The sequence below is a fragment of the Sardina pilchardus genome, chromosome 2, assembly GCF_963854185.1.
Source record: "Sardina pilchardus chromosome 2, fSarPil1.1, whole genome shotgun sequence".
NCBI lineage: Eukaryota > Metazoa > Chordata > Actinopteri > Clupeiformes > Clupeidae > Sardina > Sardina pilchardus.
In genome coordinates this window covers 31,981,115-32,002,480 of record NC_084995.1, presented here as the reverse complement: position 1 = coordinate 32,002,480, position 21,366 = coordinate 31,981,115, and the positions used below count along the sequence as shown (strand labels likewise).

At 42.8% G+C, this 21,366-nt stretch overlaps 1 protein-coding gene across 1 annotated transcript in view; it reads right to left on the bottom strand.

Annotated features, from left to right (window-relative positions):
• The window catches only part of agap3 (ArfGAP with GTPase domain, ankyrin repeat and PH domain 3), a 131,903-nt gene extending 110,764 nt beyond the window's left edge, over nucleotides 1-21,139 (bottom strand). The window contains exon 1 of the mRNA XM_062527254.1: nucleotides 20,370-21,139. Within this exon, the coding sequence (XP_062383238.1) occupies nucleotides 20,370-20,751 (382 nt within the window). The 5' untranslated portion in view covers nucleotides 20,752-21,139. The remainder of the gene's footprint in view (nucleotides 1-20,369) is intronic.
• Between the last annotated feature and the right edge of the window lie 227 nt (nucleotides 21,140-21,366).

Below are 21,366 nucleotides of genomic sequence, written 5' to 3'. Positions count from 1 at the left end.
GCGCAAGTACCAAACATGATCATTTACACATCTAACTAAAAGCAGTGTGTCGTAATGCATCCTCTCCTCCATCCTACTCTCCTCCTGTCATTTTGAACAGGTCCTATTATGAACTGCTTGTTCTTCCATCCAAATGAATGACGATGATGTCGGGGATCCAACATGCACTAGGGCACTAAGCGAACACTGAGCCTCATAAGTCTCAGAAAATATGCTGCAATTGGCTTGGCAAAGGACTGCCTTCTGAGAGACAAGAGAGGCACGGAGAGAGAACACTCACTCACATGTCACACATTTCCGGCCAAAAGTGATCTTCAGTGTAAATCGCACAAACCCATCTGTTTTGGCTGGGGCCATATAAACCCATAAACGAATCACTGTACGAGCACATTTAAGCCCTGGATAAAACCTTGAACATGGTATGTCGGGTTGTATCAATCTGAACTTGACTTAATGTATAAGATTTTTTTTTCAGGGAAGGTCCAAGTGCCCAAGTTCCCACAGGAGCCGGGTTCAACCTGTATTACCATTTCTTCCCATTGTCGTTTAGCGGCCCATTCTATACTACAGGCATATGGCAGGTACTGAAGTGGCTGATTGCAGCAAGAATCAGGAAAAGTAGGCAGGGGTCCAAGGTGGTGGGAAACAAAAACATCCCGGAGCTCCCCAGTTGATCAGGAGGGCATGAGCAATCACCGCTGCGTGGCGATGACGGAAAACAGCCCACATAGACATCATACCTCCTACCTTCATTCAACCAACCACCACCACCACCACCACCACCACCACCACACATCTCCCTTTCTCCCTTTCTCTGCTACTGCATCTGCTATTGGTGCATACTGTAGGTAACCCTTAAGGTTAATGTTCCAGTCAATGGACCCTGGCAGAAGAGTATGAATCGGGTGACGTATGGAGTTCACGTATGCGGTGATGATGGTAAAAAAAGTGCCCATGGACCTCTGAGTGAACTGCATTCATCTCAATATTGTGAGCCAAGCGTCTTGCTTATGCTCTTGATTCATTGTCCTTTGTGGGGAGCTGGGGAAGGTAACTGAGCATAGGGGACAAGCCAGCATCTGAACAACATGATAGGCCATTATAGAACTACCTCAGACACACCACACACACAGCGATCTGCAGTTTCTGATGGAGCACAGTGACTCGAAACAATGCAATAAAAATAAAATGTTCACTCACCTAGTATTTTCAAATGTGGCGAAATCCAGCGGAGACAGGCAGGACATAAAGAAAAAGAGGAGGAGAAAGATAGGTCAGCAAGAGTGATTGCATTCAAACTTCAGCTTCAACTTCAACTTCAAAAACCTGCTGATTTCAAAAAGTAGCTACACAGCCCACGAGCCACTCTTGAACAACATGCTGAAGGACACAATAGGAAACCTGAGCTTTTATTGATACCACTTCCATTGGTCGTTCTCCATCCCTTTGTTTTACAAAAGCAATTTCTCAATTTCACCCGACACCAGATAATCTAAGGCACAATAACACTTTGTGCGCTATTGATAGTCAGCGGAGATGAGGCCGCCCATAGAGCCCTACAGCTCTCTCTACTGGCGTTCAGCGCGTTGGCTGGAAAGTGCAGTCTTCAGGCTCCTCATTCTGCTGACAGGCGCTTGCTCACTTGAGTTCCTCGCCTCCTCATCCCCGTTTATTTCCGTGCCACAACTCATCCTCCGTGCGACGGCCGGAGAGGAATCAAAGCGGACAGCGCCGACAGAGGCGGCCCCGGCAGCAGCTCTCTAGCGAGCCCATCAGTCCAACTTTTCTGGGATGGCGTTGGCAGCAGATCCAAACTTCACAACCCCCACCGTGTATACACACACACACACACACACACACACACAGAAGCACACACACACACACACACACATTTCAGTAAAACATCACTCCAGGGGCTCAATGCTTAATACAGACAGGTGGATGAGCCAATCTAATTCGGCCCCAGTGACGGGGCGAGACTGACCCCTGACCCTGAGTCTCTTCCTGTAGGGGTTCCCCCTCCCACACCCCAAACCTCCGCGGAGGTTTCCCACCAGCCTCAGAGGATGGGTTGCAAAAGCAGTTGCACAAGACGCTTTACAGGTCACACTCACACACCAAAAAGTGTTTAAAGTGACGAGGGTTTCGGACATAAAACTCTGTAGGCCTACCGTTCAAAAGCAGTGCTCTCTGCAGAGAATTGTTTCAATTCTTTTCGGTAGTGGTTCGCCTCAAATTGGGACCAGACATCTGAAAACACTAAAAAACCCTCAAATAAATACCCAACCAGCTGCAATCATTATTAGCACACAAAGGCACAAACAGTGATAATTTTGCCTGGAGAAGAGAGCATTAAAACAAAATGTAGCTGAAGAAAACTTTTCTTTGCTAAACCTGACATTCAGTCACCATTACAATTTTTTAACTGATGATAGGCTGAAGTGCAACATGAGTCACACTTTTAAACTGCACCTCTCTAGCATTCGCAACAATAAATATCTCCTCTGCCTCTCAAGAAAAATAACATGTGTTGGCTAGTGACGGCCTTTGGAATCCAAGTGGTTTGGCTATTAGAGCAAACACAGACCTGTTCAAGGCACTAACTGCTTTGGTACTCCTTCAGACGAAACAAAACTGGCCACTGGGTGTCAACGCTTGTCCAAGCATTAAGACCAATCCAAAACTCACCCAAGTATGGACTTGTTGTGAGATTTGGCATCTGTAGGATTGCACCTTTTACCAGAATGCAGCGAGAGAGAGAGAGAGAGAGAGAGAGAGAGAGAGACATCAGCCCTTACAAGGCCAAATTTGTAACGTTACCAGTTGTTGCACAGGCATAGCAACTAATGTTGAAAATCTAAATCATCTGCCCCAATTTAATCCTTGTTGCAGTGCATCACAGATAAAGGAAGCACTGATCAGTCATATCCCTACCCATCAATATAGCAGAAACAAGATTTTAGTGTAGAAGCTCCTTAACACACCAAGAAATGACAGTCACAACAGGCAAGTCTGTGAGCTGTGGGCCATGCATAAATGCTGCTCATGTTGGGGGAGAAATCATTCTTAAATGTTTCCAGCGACAACACAATATGCCCTTGTGAGTGCACACTGTCCGTCTCAAAGAGCACTCCGAGAGGATGACTTCAGGGGCTAGGATTACACCGGGGTAATACTCCAGAACGATCCCTCATAAAAATGGTAATGACATATTTCTGCCACAGATCCCATAGTTTCCATCATCCGACCCCACCAACACTCCTCCTACCGCCCGACAAAAGAGAGAGACTGACAGGGTGAGAATGGGGTGGGGGTGGGGGGGTACAAACAACCAGGCGGCAGTGCAAGAAGCTGTGAAAAAGACTGGTAAAAAGCTAGAGAAGCAGGATGAGAAAATGAGGAGGAGGGGAGGAGGGGGGTGACAGGAAGAAAGCTGAGGAGAGACAGATAGAAGGACAGCAAAGATGGAGGTATAGAGAGAGCAACAGAACAGATAGCCCCAGAGGCAGAGGGTAGCCAGTGATGGGGCGATACGAGCTCAGGGTCTTCATGCTTCAAAAGGCAGCTCCCCGTAAGCAGCCCCCCCCCCCCCCCACTCCCCCTCAGCCCGGTGTGGCATAAAGACGTTTCTCTAGCAGCCCTCGCTCACGCTTACATAACACCTCACCTCACCTCCCTCCCTCCCTCCCTCCCTCCCTCCCTGCCAACCAACCAACCACCCACTCCTCTCCTCTCCTCTCCTCCTCTCCCCTCCTCTGCCGCAGCTTTCTGAGGAGTGGAGAGTGCAGTTAGAGGCAAAGCACACAAAGACGCGTGCCCAGCAGAGTCAAGGCAAAGCCAACACACAGGCAAGCCTCACAAACACAAACACAGGCACACTGTGGACCGCATCTGCATGGAGGCAATTTCTGATACAATCATGCCGCTGTACAGAAATCGAACGCACAGAATCACATTAAACCCTCAAAACTATGAGGTTGCACACCTGCGCTTTCTTCAGTGATGCTCTTCAGTAGGACAGCGCATTGATGCCAAAACAGAATTACTGACTAACAATTTACTCTGCCCTTTCAACATTGATATTCGGTGGCGAGAGCTAACTAGATATCTGGGATATGGGTCCTATTATCATATTTCTCCAATCTGACCATGACACTTTTATAAATGTATGCAGCAAATTGATGTCAAATTTGCAGAAGCATTAAACGCCTGATAGCTCGTCTAGTCTTTTACAGGACCATTACTAATCAAAACTGAACACAGCCCTCACACTGCTTTGTCATGAGCACTCAAGCCCTGAGAGAGGTGATAGAACACAGGTGGGCTGAGACTCGCAACCAGAGGGTAGGCTTAGTTTCATTTTAGCTTTGGCATATCAAGATTTTGTCCGTCCTTGTAGCATATTAATCAACATTCACATTAAGCTTATGCGATTGTTTGATAATCAATGTCAACGCAATCTGGACAAACAGTCGTTTTTTCTCCACTTTCTCTTTAAAAGATGGACATAGCGGCTCCCTAATTTTCTTTTTCTCTCTCTTTCTCTGCTTCTCTCCACCTCTCTCTTCTCCCTCCTACTCCACCTCCCAGGGGGGGACTCTGCAGAGATAACACAGCCGTTAACGGTCCCAGCTCCTCTCTTTGCCGCCCACCCTCGGCCACCTACACATCGCCGAACACACACACACACACACACACACACACACACACACGGTAGGGCTCCAGTACTCCCTGCTCCACTTCTCACCCCATCCGAGGACTGCACGATCTGGTCAAAATTATTATCACGATTATTTTGATCGATATTAACATCACGATTGTTCATCACGATCGTTCATTGATTTTAGTGACAAAATATATATATATTTTTTTTTTACTGCGCTGACAAGTAAACACAATACCTCCCATCAGGCTCAGCACTTCACTATCTCTCTCTCCTCTTCTTTTGCTGCCATCTTTTGAAGACCCCCTATCTCAGTCTTCTCCCTCGAACTCTCTTGTAAGAGAAAATGCCAGCCTGTTTATTTCTCTCTTTGGTCCTATTGAAATTGTAAATCATCATTTCAAATTACTAGTCCATTTGTGTTATTGGATGTTCATTGAAAAGGTAATGCACCCACCACTGCATGCACAGTGAAATGGTTGATAGAACATCACGTCAATTTGAAAGTAGGCTATTAGCACATCCCTTTCTTCGCATTTCTACCTTTCTTTAGGCTGTATGAATTTAAGGAACTCTCAGGCAGAAAATAACCTGGTGGTAGTTCTTTTTCACCCCTTCCTCGCTCTACGTTTTTCTGCCCTGCGGTTGCTTTGATGAATCGGTCTTGTTTTGTGTTCCTTTCGGGCTGTTTGGGTTCCTTCTCCTTCATGAGTTCAGTCGTTTCGTTATTCGTCGATAAATGAAACACTCCGATATGTGAATTGGAATAATTGTGTGTTCATTTTGAGCGCTGCAAGATTTTGAAACTACGCACATCGTAGTAGGTTACTTGCATGTGTAGCCTGAAAACTACATGAACAAAATCCACAGAAAATCCATTGTCAGCTCAATTCTTATTATACTGTACATCAGAAGAAGCAAAGGCTAAAAATCTGTCATGTCAATGAGGGAGACTTTTTTTGCTTATGACTTGCTCTTGGTTAACATCACTTGCCCTTCTCCGAAATGTTTAAGCGGATGATGATCAACTTCACCTCATTCCATTTTTAACAGGAACCAAAAAGGCAACGCATGAATGGATGCTTTCCTATTCCAGAACATGTAGCAAACACCACCTGAAAAAACTCATATCATCTTTCCTAACCACCTTCTCTCCATATTCATTCAAAAGTGTGGATTTCACTTTGTCTTCAGTGTTATTACCATCAAAAGCACTGTGCCATGTTATGCCCGGTTATGTAAGCCTATGATGCAACAGTGCATCATACCTTCAGTTTAACCTTCCGATGTTTCCTCTGGAGGTGAGTGCTTTCAGCTACGGATGGACATCACAGGCACGCATGTGTCCTTCTGAAAGCTTGTGAACAAAGTCTGCTGATCGCTGCATTTCAGGCCTGAGGTGTTGACGCTGCTGAAAAAAAAAAAAAAAAAAAAAAAAAACTGGGCCCGAGTCCGGTCGTTCTGATTGCACCGGCTGCAAAATCCCATTAGTAGAAGAGGTCTGAGAGTAGCCTGCACCTCTGACAACTTTTGATATGAGAGGGCTAAAAAAATGACAGGCTCAGCACTATTTAGATATCTGTTTCAAAATAGAGCTGAAGCTTCGTCATGGGACTCTTGCTCACAGGATTCATTTCCTAAGCATCAAACCAATGCACGGCAAAGTCCCTCCAAGCCAGCAAGGGAGACTCATGGAGGAATATTTGAGGTCTGAACAAAGTCGCCCAACTCCAGCTGCATTCGCACGGCCAGGCAGTGGAAATATGTAGCTGTTCCAGCAAATTACAAATAATTTCCTTTTATGTTATTGTGCAATAGGCTGTGGAAAGTGAGGGGGAAAAAATATGAACCTGGCCACCATTTGTTTACATTTGCAAGTGGTTTAAAAAAAAAAAAAAAAGTGAGTCTATTTTTGCTTTATTGCAAATAGAAAGGTAATGTCTGCTTTATGTGAGGCGTAGGAAAGGTCAGTGTCCACAACCATTAGGCAGCGTTACCATTACGGTTATGGTCTTTGGGAACGGGAAACAACTCTGGACTGGAAATGACATGGCTCGTCTATTGTGAAAGTGCACGCACTTGCATGCACACACAAACACAACACACACAGCAAACATACTGTGTGATACTTGTAGGAACATGCCTATGAGATGAGTTGTATGGCTTTTGCAGAAAAGTTAATCAAATATCTCTCCCTCACACACACACAGACACCACTCTCACACACACAAACACTTCCACTTCCACATCAGAGGTTTAAAATCACTGATGATCTGAAAAGTACTTGTATTTAAGGGTGTTCCATAAATCTACAAATATACCAGTTAAATGGGAGTGTTAAATGAGTCGTTCATACGCAATGGCCCAGTAGCTGAACTGCAAATGATGAGTAAACATTATGAGTGAAGAATCAATTCAAAATGTTCACTTATTTGAATGAAAAAGACCAAGATGATATGCCTTCAGCTCCATGTATCAAACTATTGCTAATACCCAAGCATAACTAAGCTATTGGGAGGAGGAGGAGTAGCAAATGTCCTACGAGCATTACAAATAATGAGCAACATAATTCATCACCCAGACATTTGACAAATTTCCTCTGAAGTCTTTGATCAAAAGTCGAGCATGCCCAGTCAAATAAAGCCCTTTTACTTAACAGGGTGACGGAAAAATTAGGTTTTATTATGGTCATAATTTTTATGAATAATGAAATGTATAATTGGTGAATCTGACTCCACATATTATAGTGCAATTGGGGTAAATGAGCTAATAACTGGACAAATCAATTACATTCTTCTTTATTGGGGGGTTTTGGCCTCATGCTGATGTCAGGCTGATATTTTGATGTACAATACTCGATTCATACTATGGTGTAAATAATACACCCTCATTATGTACATATATTAACTAACATTAACAAATACTTCCTGATGTATTAAGGTGCCACACTTTGCAGTGCTCTTGTTTAGGAGCGTGTAGGCCTACTGTAAATTAAGGTGTAGCATAATATGGTTTTATTCGGTTAGAGTCACTTAATAAAGCCAAATGTCAGACTGAATGAATGTTGTTGCTGAATTTGTCTCTGTTAGTTTGTTACAAAGACTCTAGATGACCTTATCAAAGTTGTTTACTTTTGTGTTTACCAAAACCCAAGGCATTTCTTAGGAGTCCTCTTTTCTACATACGCTTACATATAGCCACATCTCTGGCATCTATGGTCATTCCCAAAGATTTGAACATATGTGGGATTTGTCTGATGGCTATGTTAGTGCTGCTGATCATTAACATCAACAATATGCAAGACATATGAAAGTCAAAATGTAATAGATTACCAAATATGACATCTGTAGGCAAATAAAGCGCTACATGTAACACAATACTTATACTGGATGTCTTACATGGGAGTAAGTGCACTGTTCTTAACACTAACACAACATGTTAGGCTCTAAAACATGCGCTCAGTGTGATAATTATCCTAAAGTATAGGATAAAAATGCTCCATACCAACCTTACAAAGGTAGGGCATACAGAAGGTATACAGTAATTTCCTGTGCATAAGCTGCATTGTATAAGCCACAAAGCAGTGTTTTATGCAAGTTAAAAGAAACAAAACCATAATACCATATTATCTGTCCCCGTCTATTAACATCATAGCTGAAGAAATTTTGTAAAATCAATGTATAAGCCGCGGATAATAGTTGGGAAATTACGGCAGTTAGCTACAGTATGAATGTTTCAGGGAACACATTAAAAGAGTATAACCGCAAACTACCAATAAGGTTTAAGAAAACGGGTTTTATATGCGAGTTATGTGTGTGCGTGTGTGTAATGTTAAGTGGCTCAAAGTAAATAAACCCAATTGGACTTCCATCACACTAAAAATTATAGCCTTGGTTAATTGTGTTACAAAAAAAAATATCAAAGGCCTTGGTGAGACAAGAGTGAACAAGGGTGTGTTTCAAGCAATTACGCATTTTGATGACCTTCCTGCTCCGCCATTTCCATAGAAACCAATTTCTTAACCAGCAGGCTTTTTAGCACCTCATTCATTTTAATAACAGAACTTGGGAGCCAACCCCAAAGAGTTGCCTTGTACTTCCTTGGCATTGCCCTCCAGTCTCTAACTCTTCTTTGGTTGTGTGGGTGCCCCCCTTCCCTCATCATCCCTTTGAAAAATGAATGTGCTTTTTTACCCGGCAGGTTTGCTTATGCAGTGCATAATTCTGCATTTTCTTCTAGTGATTAATGAAACTATCAGTTAAAAGCCACAGAATTCAGTCTGTAATGTTTTACAGCTTTCTCTCTGAATACATGTATTCAAAGTTTTACGGCCATTCCCTAGGGTAAAAAGTAGAAGCCTCAGATATTAAATTAGAAGTGCATTTTTCAAGAGAGGTCCTCAACTGATAAGACACTTATCATAAGAGACACTTATCATATATGAACATACAGTATACTGCACATTATGGATACCACAAATGGAACCCATACATTGCACACATGATCAAGCTGTACATTACATACAGATATATGCATGCACAGCATGGCACTTGCAGAGGATTGATCAGGGACAGATAAACATGGCAGTAAATCTTGAATTTCCTCTAGGGGATCAATAAAGTATCTATCTATCTATCTATCTATCTAAAATTCAGTGAATATATGCTGACCAGTATCACACACTACATACAGTACAAGGACCACTGACTGAGAAATCATTTTCTTGCCTACTTCACCACTAAACTACTGCAAGAACACACAAGCAAAGCACATCACAGTGGGCTATTATCAGTAGTTTCATTTTTATGCTTATTTGTAGGGAGGTGACTGGCAAGACTTGTGTACATAGTTTTCTTTAGACCTGTGTACATGCCATTTCCAGCGCAATTTCGCCCGCACACACACACACACACACACTCTCCCAGCACAGTTGTGATCCCCGGCCGAGAGCCAACCGAGGCAGTAGAGCAAGTTTGGGTACTCAGGTCTGCCATCCGGCCACACAGGAAATCAGAGAGTAAACACTAATGGGGTTAAATTACTCTCCCCCCTCCTCTCTCCAGAGAGTACTCGGTGAAAAAAAACACTCGTTTGGCTCCCAAGTAAACAACATGGGAGATCTATATTAGGAAACTAATCATGGGAACAGACTTGAGGTCTTATCTCTGATGCATTAGTAGGAAATGCATCTTCTCCCATGGAGTATGTGGCCTATTCACTATTCATCACGTCTGTTGACAAAGCTGTTCAAATCTATGCAATGTAATGTTTGCATCTGTAACACTATATAGCGTATGTTTCCTTCAGGGTGTGACTGTGCAGGAAAGAGATGTATGCGTTTACCTGACCTACAGGTCAAACAATTACAGAAAACAATAATGCACTATCACTCTTGGCATTTTGCAGAGAGAGATGACCAGTAGCACATATCACAATATCATGCCATCAGATCAGCGCTGTCCAACATTCCTTTTCAGTTGTGCCGTGAACAAAGCGGACACGTTTTTATCCGAAACCTACATGTACACGGACAGAGATTTGCAGATGCGTTGATCTGCTTCTGCACTGACGACCGACAGGACTCCTGGAAAAAGCCACAGCACTGTATATCCCTTTGGAAAAGCAGTGAAAGTTTAATAGAGCACACATTCACAAACAGTGCTGAGGAAATGCATGCCTTCTTCATTATGTGAACAATACACAGATACGTTGCTGCACGGAGGTCAACAGAGAGACAGGCTGACCCAACAGAAGTTGGATAACAAAGCGCAACTGGCTTGTAGACATGAAGGAGCAGAACTTCGAAATGTATCATCCTTGTCATAAACACCAACACGGTTGTCACTGTTAGCTGTGTAAGATGAGTGACCAGCTTTGCATAATCTTTTAAGCTATGGTACAAAACTGACAGGAGAAGTGAGAAGAATCAATGGCGAGGCTTTAACATGGTAGTTGATTCTTGACATTACATGCAGTGCGGTGTTGCATGTGGGTGGAATGGAATTTATGACCATCCATAGAGCTTAACTAGAAAAAGAGGAAAAAAACATTTGCTTTTAGAATGGAGCTAGGATGACAAAATCAGAACCGTGTGACACTCTGTTTTAACATACAACATAAAAATTAAATGTCTCCTCTTGTCAATTCTTCACTCATCATAATAAGAAGCTGTGAGAAACACACCTGTTTAAAAAGCCAATGCAAGGAGCACAGCTAGGAGTAAGCACTGAGGTTATGCATCATCAAGCTCAAAACAATCTCCCACAGAGCTCATTTCAGCTATTCACTGATAGGGCTCCCACCAATGAGAGCGCTAGCACTGCTAGCACAGTGTTTAAACATCAATTGATACCAGTAGAGAAGAAGAGACCGTTAATGGGAGATGCTGCCATTACAGGCACTGATGCAGAGGTTTTCAGAAAGATCTGTGAGAAAAGAGCTAACTAGTGAGTCCGTTTTCTTTCATCAACGACATGGCAATGTTCCATCCACCCTTACGAAAATTAACCATGGTTTTACTATGGGTTTTTTTTATAACCATGATGGTTTATAACTATAGTTTGACCATGTTTTTTTGTTTTCATGGGTAACCATGAAATCACTATAGTTGATAAATAAGCACCATGCCGTGCAGGCTAGAAAATTTGGGCCCTATGACAGACAATAAATCTGGGTTCTCTGGGGGCCCCCCCCGTCAGTGCTGGGCCCTTAGAATCATCATAACGATAGGGGAACCATGGTGGTAGCAAAGCTACTATGAAGAACTATGGATAAACCATAGCAATACTTTGGTTAGGAGCATGGTGATCATCATCGTCATGGGGTACCATGGTAAAACCATCGTTACTGCATTAAAACCATGGGCAACCATAGGGGCTTTTCTTTTTTTCGTACGGGCAAAGGAGTCAAAATCAAATTCAAGTAGTCTAGTATTATCTATTATGATGTTGGTTCCAGGACTAGTTATACTGTTACGCTGCCAAGCATCAAAACACAACAAGGCTGCATTTCCAAGAAAATGCAAACAGCCCCTTGTCCCCCCTTGATGACAGACTCCTCCACCAGAACAGCCGTGGGGTTTGCAGCTATCCATGTGTGGGTCTGCATCCCTGTTACCAAGGCCTTGTTCACCAATGAGTTCAAACAAAGATCCTTAATTATTGACAAGATAGAGCAACATAATGCATCTCTATGGAAGAAAAATTCGAACAGTTCCTGTCTGCTTAAAGAGGCGTGTCGCAAAGACGTCATAGTGGGATATCGATCTCTGTCAGATTGGCAAGCAGTTCAGTTCGAATGTTAACAGGTCTGCTTAAAGGGGGATTTAGCCCCCCTCCCCTTTGCGAAGACAGAACGCGGAAATGATCGAACGTTTGCGCCTCTCGCTCCGCTTTAACCCTCTCTGGTTCAAAACACAGAGACAAACAATGTGAGACCACGGAGAAGACATCACTGCTAGCCTCCTTATAAACACTGCTTGTTGGTGCGTGAAGCACATGTCAAAAAGATGGACAAATGCCAACAAAAGAGAACACTCTGCTTAGGTGTGTTTTTATTGTGGGCGTTTGTCCATCTTTTTTGACATGTGCTCCACGCACCAGCAAGCAATGTTTATAAGGAGGCTAGCAGTGATGTCTTCTCCGTGGTCTCACAAAAAGAGAACACTCTGCTTAGGTGTGTTTTTGAGCTCCAACATAATGATAAACTCAATCCACTAAGGGGCAAACTTCTCATCAGTGTAATCCATCTGGTGTTTTCAAGTGGGACGCTACTAAAATGTCAGCGACTAAAAAAATGATTCAGCCTTGACTGATGGATTAATGAAACCAACATTTCGGTGATGGCTCTGGCAGACTAATTGCCGTGAGCCTCGTTTCGCTTCCACAGCCTCGCGGCCCTGGGATATGGTGGCAAGCGATTGTGACAAGTTCTCAGGAGTGGGATGTGCAGACTCCATTGCCTGTGGTGCAATAACCAGCGTAGCACATGGTGTCATCCTACACCACCATTCTGCCCTCACATATGCTATTCTCACTTTTGCAAGGATGTCCAAGCCCGCGGGGAGATGCAAGAGTCCACAGGGAGGCAAAAGCAAAACAGCAAAAGTGGTTCGGCCACAGAGCCCTGTGAGAAGATTCCCCTCCGAACAGACCCCGGGTCACATCCTCCCAAGGTCACGCTGCACCTCTCCATTCCGTTCCTGACCCCCGAAAAAAGACACCAAAAAAAAAAAAAAAAAAAAGAGAGGGAATTCTGGCAAGCCGGCGCTGGCTCCGAGGCATATGCGTCCACTCATCTGTTGCTCTCTGCTGGCTTCCCAAAGCCCCCCGTTTGGGCGCGAGCGGACCATCTGGTGTCTCACCAAGCCACGGTGGCAGGAGAGAAGCTGCTGTGCGGCTATTGTGGTCCTGCCTTTTCGCTTGGCACGAGCAAGAACACCGGCTGGGGACAGGCGTCCAGTCCTCTGGTCATCACAACCGACACAGGCTCAGAGCATTAAACAGTGAAATGTGACGTTCCGAAAAGGACAGGAAGAGTCATGTATGGCCATCTATTTTGATCTTGGTGTGTGAGAACCTCAAATCTCCCGAGGGCTGAGGCTGCAAACCTCTGACTCAGCTCACCTCCCTTTCATCTCCATGACAGACTGGTGAAGGCTCTAAACCACATTCACACCTGCCTCAGTGGTTTCAGCTTCCTTGCTGGAAGCCTGTCTTGCATCATACTAACCTGAAAGGGAGGCCTTGAACATCATACAATAACACACACTGTATCAGCGAGAAATGGATTCCCCTTTTTTGTTTTAACCAAATTTTTTTTATATAATTCTAAAATATCAGCTACAGTATCATATTGGACGAATAACAACAACCAGATATGGATGATTAACAATAAATAGGAAAAGAACACAGACAATCTATTCAGTGTATTTATATTAAATATGGCAGAATACCAGTCAAGGGAATGCAGAATGTACTTATAAGAGCAAGAGGGCCCCTGCCCCCACAAAGAGACCCATCAGTCAAGCGGGAGAGTGCGCCATTGTCCAGCCAGAACAATGGGCCACATTCTGCTGCAACTTCTGTTCCTCTGTCACCACTAGAGCACAGTGTCAGATTCGCCATGCCCTTGCCACTGTAGCACGGAAAGAATTGCCCAGTAAAAAAGGGCCAGCTGACCCAAAGGACTTGAACTCTCTTCGTCCTCTCCGCCATGCGACTCGAGCCACCCTGAATGTGCAGGGGTCACGGCTGAGGTCAAAAAAGGGAGCGGGTCATTAGCATATGTCACAAAAGGAGTGCTGCAAAAATCCTGATCGAGTGAAATCACAAGTGTTAAAAAGAGACAAAGAGGCATTGAGGGAAAAGCATGATCTCCATTGTTTTGACAAGCACTACAAGAGATCAGCCAGCAAAAAGGAATTCTTCAGACAGTTGAAAAAAACATTACTCATCACCAGCACAGGGTTCTTTTAGCGCCTTTTAACTGATGTGTAACAAAAAGCACAAGTGATGATTCCAGACAGTCTTACAAATACCAAGGAGGTTCAATTAAAGGGAAATTTGAACATTTCTTGATTTGAGGAGGCCACTGACCACGACAGCATAACATAGCTGTGATTACTGAGAATACTGAGGGCACATCCTGTTCTCTGTAGGCTACATACGGTAGAATAGAGATTAGAAGAGAAGGTGTTGAGTAGGTGTAAGAAATGACAACTGAACATGGATGACATCCCCTGCTGTCTATGGTGTAGGCGACATGACAATAACCTCAACAAAATAAAAAAAAGGATATAAATCATTATTAGCCTGACAGAGCCAACTTTGTCGGTGATGACTTCAACTCATTTACTTTAAGTGAATATACCCTGTGGCCATAAGTAGGTATTTTTTTGCATTGACCTGCACAGACTACAGGTTTGCGAGGTCTATAAACCATCTCATTTTGTTTGAGCTCATATGTAACAATGGCCAGCAATCTCCATCTCATTGATGCTAGTGGGCTATTTCACAGAATGACTGAATAGACTGAATAACTTGACTTCAGATTTTATTTCTGAAATCACATAGATGCTTTAGTGGATTACATCTGACATCTAAACAAACCAATCTGGTCTCTGAGAAACATGGTGGAATTCAAGCAACACATATTTTTCGTAGTCAGCTTTAAGATTCATTATGCCCTCTCCAGAATTTAATTTCTTTCACTACCCATACTACAGTGCAAATGTTATCTGTAAAGAGAAAAAAACACCCTGAGAGACATCCTGAAACTTTTAAAATGGTCTCAGATGTCCCCCAAGACTGACAGCCATGTAAATTGGAACACACTCTCCTGCTAGAACAATTTAGCTAAAAATAAACCGTTATTACATTAGATTACATGAGCCGTTCAGAGATCTAGGTCTGCAGTGCCACAGTTTCCCTAAAAGCCTTTCCACTGCTGTCCCCTACTTGTTGCAGGTCTGAGGATGGCCTCTCCCCTTGTTGAAATCAATGCAGACTCCAGAACAAATAAAGGTTCTTTGTTGGAGAAGACATAAACAGTAGGTAAAAAAAGCATGCATGCATGAGTGAATCTTGCCGACTTTGAATCATTCAAATTCACCTTATTAATGCACAATGTGATCAGTAGGCCAAATAGAGACACACCCTGTCACAATATTTGACCTCCCTCTTTTCTGATTGCATAGCACAACAAGTGCATTATTCAGCTCATTAATTCCACATTGCACTCTCTAAAGGACCACAAAGGGCATTCGTATATATGGAGGCCATTCTTGCTAAATGTACCTACTGTAAGCTTAAATAGCTCCACTGACACTTGTGCGGCAGGGTGATGGGTGATAGAGAGAGATAATGAGAGATAGATAGATAGATAGATAAATAAATACATACATGTAGATAGAATAGATAGATAGATAGAGAGATAGAGAGAGAGAGAGAGAGAGAGACAGAGAGAGAGAGAGAAATTTGTATTGAAATCACCCAAAGGGAGTATAGCCAATTTTTAAAAAGGTGAGTGTGGGAGTGAACCCAAATTACATTTGAGAAGTGTCTGTACCTGCTCCTTGGGGAAATCATGTCCCCATTTCAAATGAGGAATAAGACAGGCATGCCCATCTTTATTAGCTTGCAAATAAAGCACAATGTAAAAAATCTAAGACTACTCCTGCAACAACAGATTTTAAAAACAGAGGCAGAGAAACCAAGGTATGTAGCCTATATACATTTTCTAAGGTTGTTTTTTTGTGTTTTCCCCTTCTTAGAGGTCTTTTCAACAACTAACTGGTTCCTTAGCAACAAGCACACAGCAATAATATACATTTGATGCAAAATTTGCAGTCCAGCTGTGGAACTGAAGTTGGACATAAGACTTCCTGTTTAACTGTGGCTAGATTCTGTAAAATCATTCCAGAGGCTATGCCAAAAACAGCTTCCTACCACCAAAGAATTGACAGTGGACTGATATGTTCTATGTTTACACCATACTTGATGGTTTTGTTTTGCAAAACATAATCTGCAACCAAAAAGTGTAGATTATCGAAAATAACTATAAAATGTGTTATCTATATACTGCACACACACATATATGAAAAGATCATGATAAAATGCCAAGGAATATGCAAAGTGTAATACATGCATAGAGAAGAAAGAAATTTGTTTCATATTCATATTGTTTTTTCTTCAATAAATATAATGTTAATCTGATACCATTGTCCCTTGCCGGAAAAAACCCAGGAAGAACTGTATTTGCTTTCTATCAAATTGAATGGTCAGCTCCTGCCATTTAGTATTTTCAACACAAAGATGATCTACACTGCCTAGCCAATGAAAAGGTCACCACCTGGATCTAACTAAGCAAATAGGTAAGAGCCTCCCTGTGGGGGCAGTGCTGTGATCTGGGGGTTGCTGCAGTTGGCCAGGTCTAGTTTCAGCAACGTTATGTGCCCAAAGAAAGAGGTCAGCTGACTATCTCAATATACTGAATGACCAGGTCATTCCATCAATGGATATTTTCTTCAGTGATAGCACGTGCATATTCCAAGATGACAACGCCTGGATTCACCGGGCTCAAATTATGAAAGAGTGGTTCAGGGAGCATGAGTTTTCAGACATGGATCAGCCACCACACAGTCCAGATCTTTGGGATGTACTGGAGAAGACTGTGCAGTAGTCCGAATCTCCAGTCATCAATACAAGATCTTGGCGAAAAATTAATGCAATGCTGAATGGAAATAAATGTTGTGACACTGCAGAAGCTTGTGGAAATGATGCCACAGCGAACATTCTGTAATCAAAGCTAAAGGCGGTTCCCACAAAATATAGTGTGACTTTTTCTGTTTTGTCCAGGCAGTGTACATAAATATGCAGGCCAGGGGAAAAAATGACCGTCAAAGAACATCATTATACACCAGGACAGGATCATATTTTAGTGTTATGCACATTTCAAAATGTCTAGCTAAGAACATGTTGTTATGTTTTTATGCCACCAGCCGTGAAATTTAACTGAGATGAAATAGTGGAAAGGACACTTTTACATTAAAGCAACAAGTTGCCCATAACCGCTTTTAGACCTGTCCATTCACTCAAGCCAAATGTTTAATTGCCCATTATAAGACAGGAAAAGGCTTCTAGCCTGAACCAATTCCTCAGCATAGGACACAGGAGCCATTTGCTTGTTCAATAGAAACAGGAAGCAATCAACTGATAAGAACAATTGCCATTTGCAGCTTCAAACAGTCCTTACAAATTAACAACAGACCACTATCCCAACTGTCCATAACAGCATTTGTGGTCACATGATCGTTTGTACAGGACAGACACTTGTGTGTGACTTTCTACAGCCAAGAAAAGATCCTCAGCAAGGAGATATGTTACAGTCTATTATACAGTTATTATGTCGTAGTCATGGTGATCACGTAATAGTAGTTCATTCATTCTGAGAAAAAAAATCTTCTTGATGAATAGCAAACTATGACTGAATCCATGAATTGCCTTTATGGAAATTGATCAATCAGATTTTCAATCACATTTCATTCAATAATGATTTTTATAGGTTGGATTTGGGCCTGGAGTCAGTATGCATTAGATTAACCATTCACACGCTCAGCTGAAGGAAGTATGTGCGTGTGTGTGTGTCTAACCTGTTGAATGTGCTCCAGCAGTGAGGTTGAAGATTACTACCGACACCAGATCCACTTCAACTGAATTATTTACCAAGTGATCAAGCCTACCAGCACCTGAGGCTCTCCACTCCATTCTCTAAGAGCACAATTAATATTTCCCTACGAAACACAGACAATTCTAATCCATGTGGAACAGGCAAATCAATATGCATTCACAATCAGGTAAACACACTGTTTTCTACTATATTTGCAACCAAATGCCAAAAACAATGTGTAACCAGTGTATCTGATAACTGAAGTTATTGATGCCCATTCAACCAACAATACAACACAATTCACAAGTGAAGTTGCAAACCAGACCAATAGCCAATACCAACATATGATGTAGGAAGACAGTACTGAGGTAGACTGAGTCTTTGTCAACATGCACTTGTGAAGAGTGTAGGTCAATAGCGAAGTGATATTCAGCGATAAAAAGTGGTGCAGGAAGAAACTGGAAAGGCGACTTTGCAATTATATCATGAGGGAAATCTGGAACAGCCACGGATATGCAATGCAAATGGTGACCTAACCGCCCAAACAGTCAACTTGAAACAAAAGGTTCACACTTACGGTGTTATTAAAACGGAACCCATACCCAATGGTAATTTCACTGCTATGTCATGGTAAAGTATCTGCTTTTACCAAGTAATCTCTAGACCTAATTGACTCCAAGTCTATCCTTCTGCCTACTACACCAATGAACTGCTGGCACACAACAGACCAATGACGAGAACCTGGGGTTTGTCTTCCCAAAACAAATCTGTCAAGCTACTCTAAAACATTGCAGACAAGGCCATACAAGAGGGAAGGGTCAGAATGCAGCCACACTTGAAAAATGAAAATGAAGACAGACATTTATGTTTGATGTGGAACTACATTCAGGAGAACCCGAAGGAGAGACAGAATTACTCAGAACAGTGTGAACCATGTAAAACTCAAACTCAAAACCAAACAAAAAAACCCTGCATGGCCAGAAATCAAATCCAACACAATATGAACAATATGTGAATATTTGAAGGGTCTGTCCTTAAAATGAAAGACCCCATCAATCCCTCAATTTATTTGTCTGAGGTTGCATGCAAAATATCTGAATTTTAAAAGGGAGATATTTAGCCTACCCCTTACAGCTTCCACTATGCTTGTCTCTTAATGGATTAAGGCACTCTTGCCAACAATGGCTTAATTCTGATCGGATCAGATTTTGGAGGTTTCTTTATCTCCAAATTAGAGTTGGAGACAAGTTAGGCATTTTAAAAAGCTTATAAGATCAGCAAGATTATTCCACCTCCAAAACACACACTGTATCATATTTTGCCTTCTGTCTTTCTTTGTGTTCAACAGAATGACAGACTTGAGGATGCTAACACTGGAATACAGTTGGACACTGAAACATCTCAAACAGTAGGCCTATTTGTGCTTGCTGAAGAAGTGTTGTGCCATTACAGTATATGGTCATAATTCACTGTAACTGCCATGGAAACCAGTAATGACTGGTGAATTTGAAGCATGTTAACTACAGCTCTTGGCTTGGCTTACTGCTTTGACATCTGAAGTCCTATGATGCCGACACTACACCTTCAAACTGCAACATTTCACACAAAATAGTTACAATAAGTTAGTTTTAGATGAACGTATTTTCATGAGTGGATCCTATGATCACAGGTTTAGGGGCTTTGACTGGATCCAAAACGTCACAGCTGCTCTTCAGCACAGTAGGACACTTCAACATCGTGCACACAGTGTTACACCATAACATGAAATCATACCCATGTCAGTTGATTGTTTTGAGTGTAAAACAACTGCGCCTTCTGAATGTGTGTTTTTTTTGTGTGAGCTTAGGTAGCCTATAGTCAAACATTCTCTCCCACCTTCTACACCTCCACAATATCAGACATGCCATTTGCCCACGTTATTAAAATGTGGAGGATGAAGGGGCTAACAGTACAAGCCAGTACAACGGGATTTCAGCAAATACAGTTTTCAGTATAATGATGCCAGCAGATATAGCCTACGCTATGGCAGCTGGGTTTCTGTTTAGACACCAGTGATAGCCTGCTAAAGTGAAAGCTGACACCATTTCCCACTACGTGTTGAGCCATGAACTTCCCAACCAATGGAAGATTTCATTCATGCCAAGCCTATAGGTTTCCAAATCGTCTGAATCATTCTTATAGCATATCCTTACAACATTTTACAGCATAGACTTCAGATACAGGCTATACAGCGATCATAACAGCATGGAAAAATGTCTGCTGAGTAGCCTACAAATCAATGTACGCTACAATATTTGGAAACAAAGCAGCCAGTAGGTAAATAAATCAGATGTGGTAACAATGTAGTAGGCTACACATGCAGCACGCCACTCCTTGTAGCCTACTTTTCTGTAATCACTAGGCTATAGGTTTGCTGTGTTTCTTCAAATGGTGTGGCCTGCCATGCCACACTGTTACTATTGTCTTTAAGCCCACAATTACTACCGACTGACACCAATTAAATGCAGCAACTGATGCCAGGAAATGTTTCCATGCTTACCTTCAATGGAGATAACGTGCTCTCGGATCTGATTCTGAAGGGCCAGGTCATCTATGCGCTCGATCAAGTCGTAAATTGCATAAATGTTCGGGTGGACGGACTCGAACCTATGGATTTCTGCCCTTATGGCTGCGGAGTTGGACAGGACGAACTGGGAGCCAGACGGGCCAGATTGGGCAGCTGGGCCTGATACGGTTCCCGAGCCAAACTGACCCGCCCCTGAGCTTGCAGACGATCCGGATCCGAACTGGGGTGGAACGGACTGGGGCACCGGTACTGGAACAGGCGCTGGGACGGTGCCTGGGGTGGGCATGGCCGGTTGCGACTGCTGGGAGATACCGGAGACCGACACGGACACAGGGACACTCGACTGGAAATTCATCGCGCTGTGAACAAGGAACTCTTCGGAATCAAAGATTTTACCCGTTGAGATTTTCAGCAACACTGAAAGTCGAGAAAGAAGAAAGAAGTCCGGTATTCACTGATCTACAACCGAGGAGGTCCTTTGATGCATCAATACTCAGTCTCCGACTGCAACAAAACCGCGGTTCTACCTCATATTATCAAGGCGTGATTTTGGACCATTTTCCCCCACTACAATGGGGTCTTTAGCCGTGTCCTGCTGTTTACAGTGGTTAGCTAGGCGAAATGTCTGTCAAATGGGCACTCCTCTCTGAGCTATCCGATCTATTTCCTGATCAATTTAAATATTTTTAGCTGCTTCCTTCCAGAAGCAGACAATGAGTCCAGCTAATGCAGCACGCGTTGGTCCCATTGACTAGATGCAATGTTTCTGCATTAAAATCAAAACGCGTTTGAATCCCTCTTGGTCTTAGTGGTCCCTCCCCGGTCCCCTCCTCCGCATGCTGCAACGTCACACATCACGTAATTGGGTATCAGTTGGGGGGGGGGAGGGCGTAGTTCGATTGGATATCTATCTGTGATGGAGAAAAGATGCAACGTGCACATCACTGTGTGATACCCAATGATTATGCAA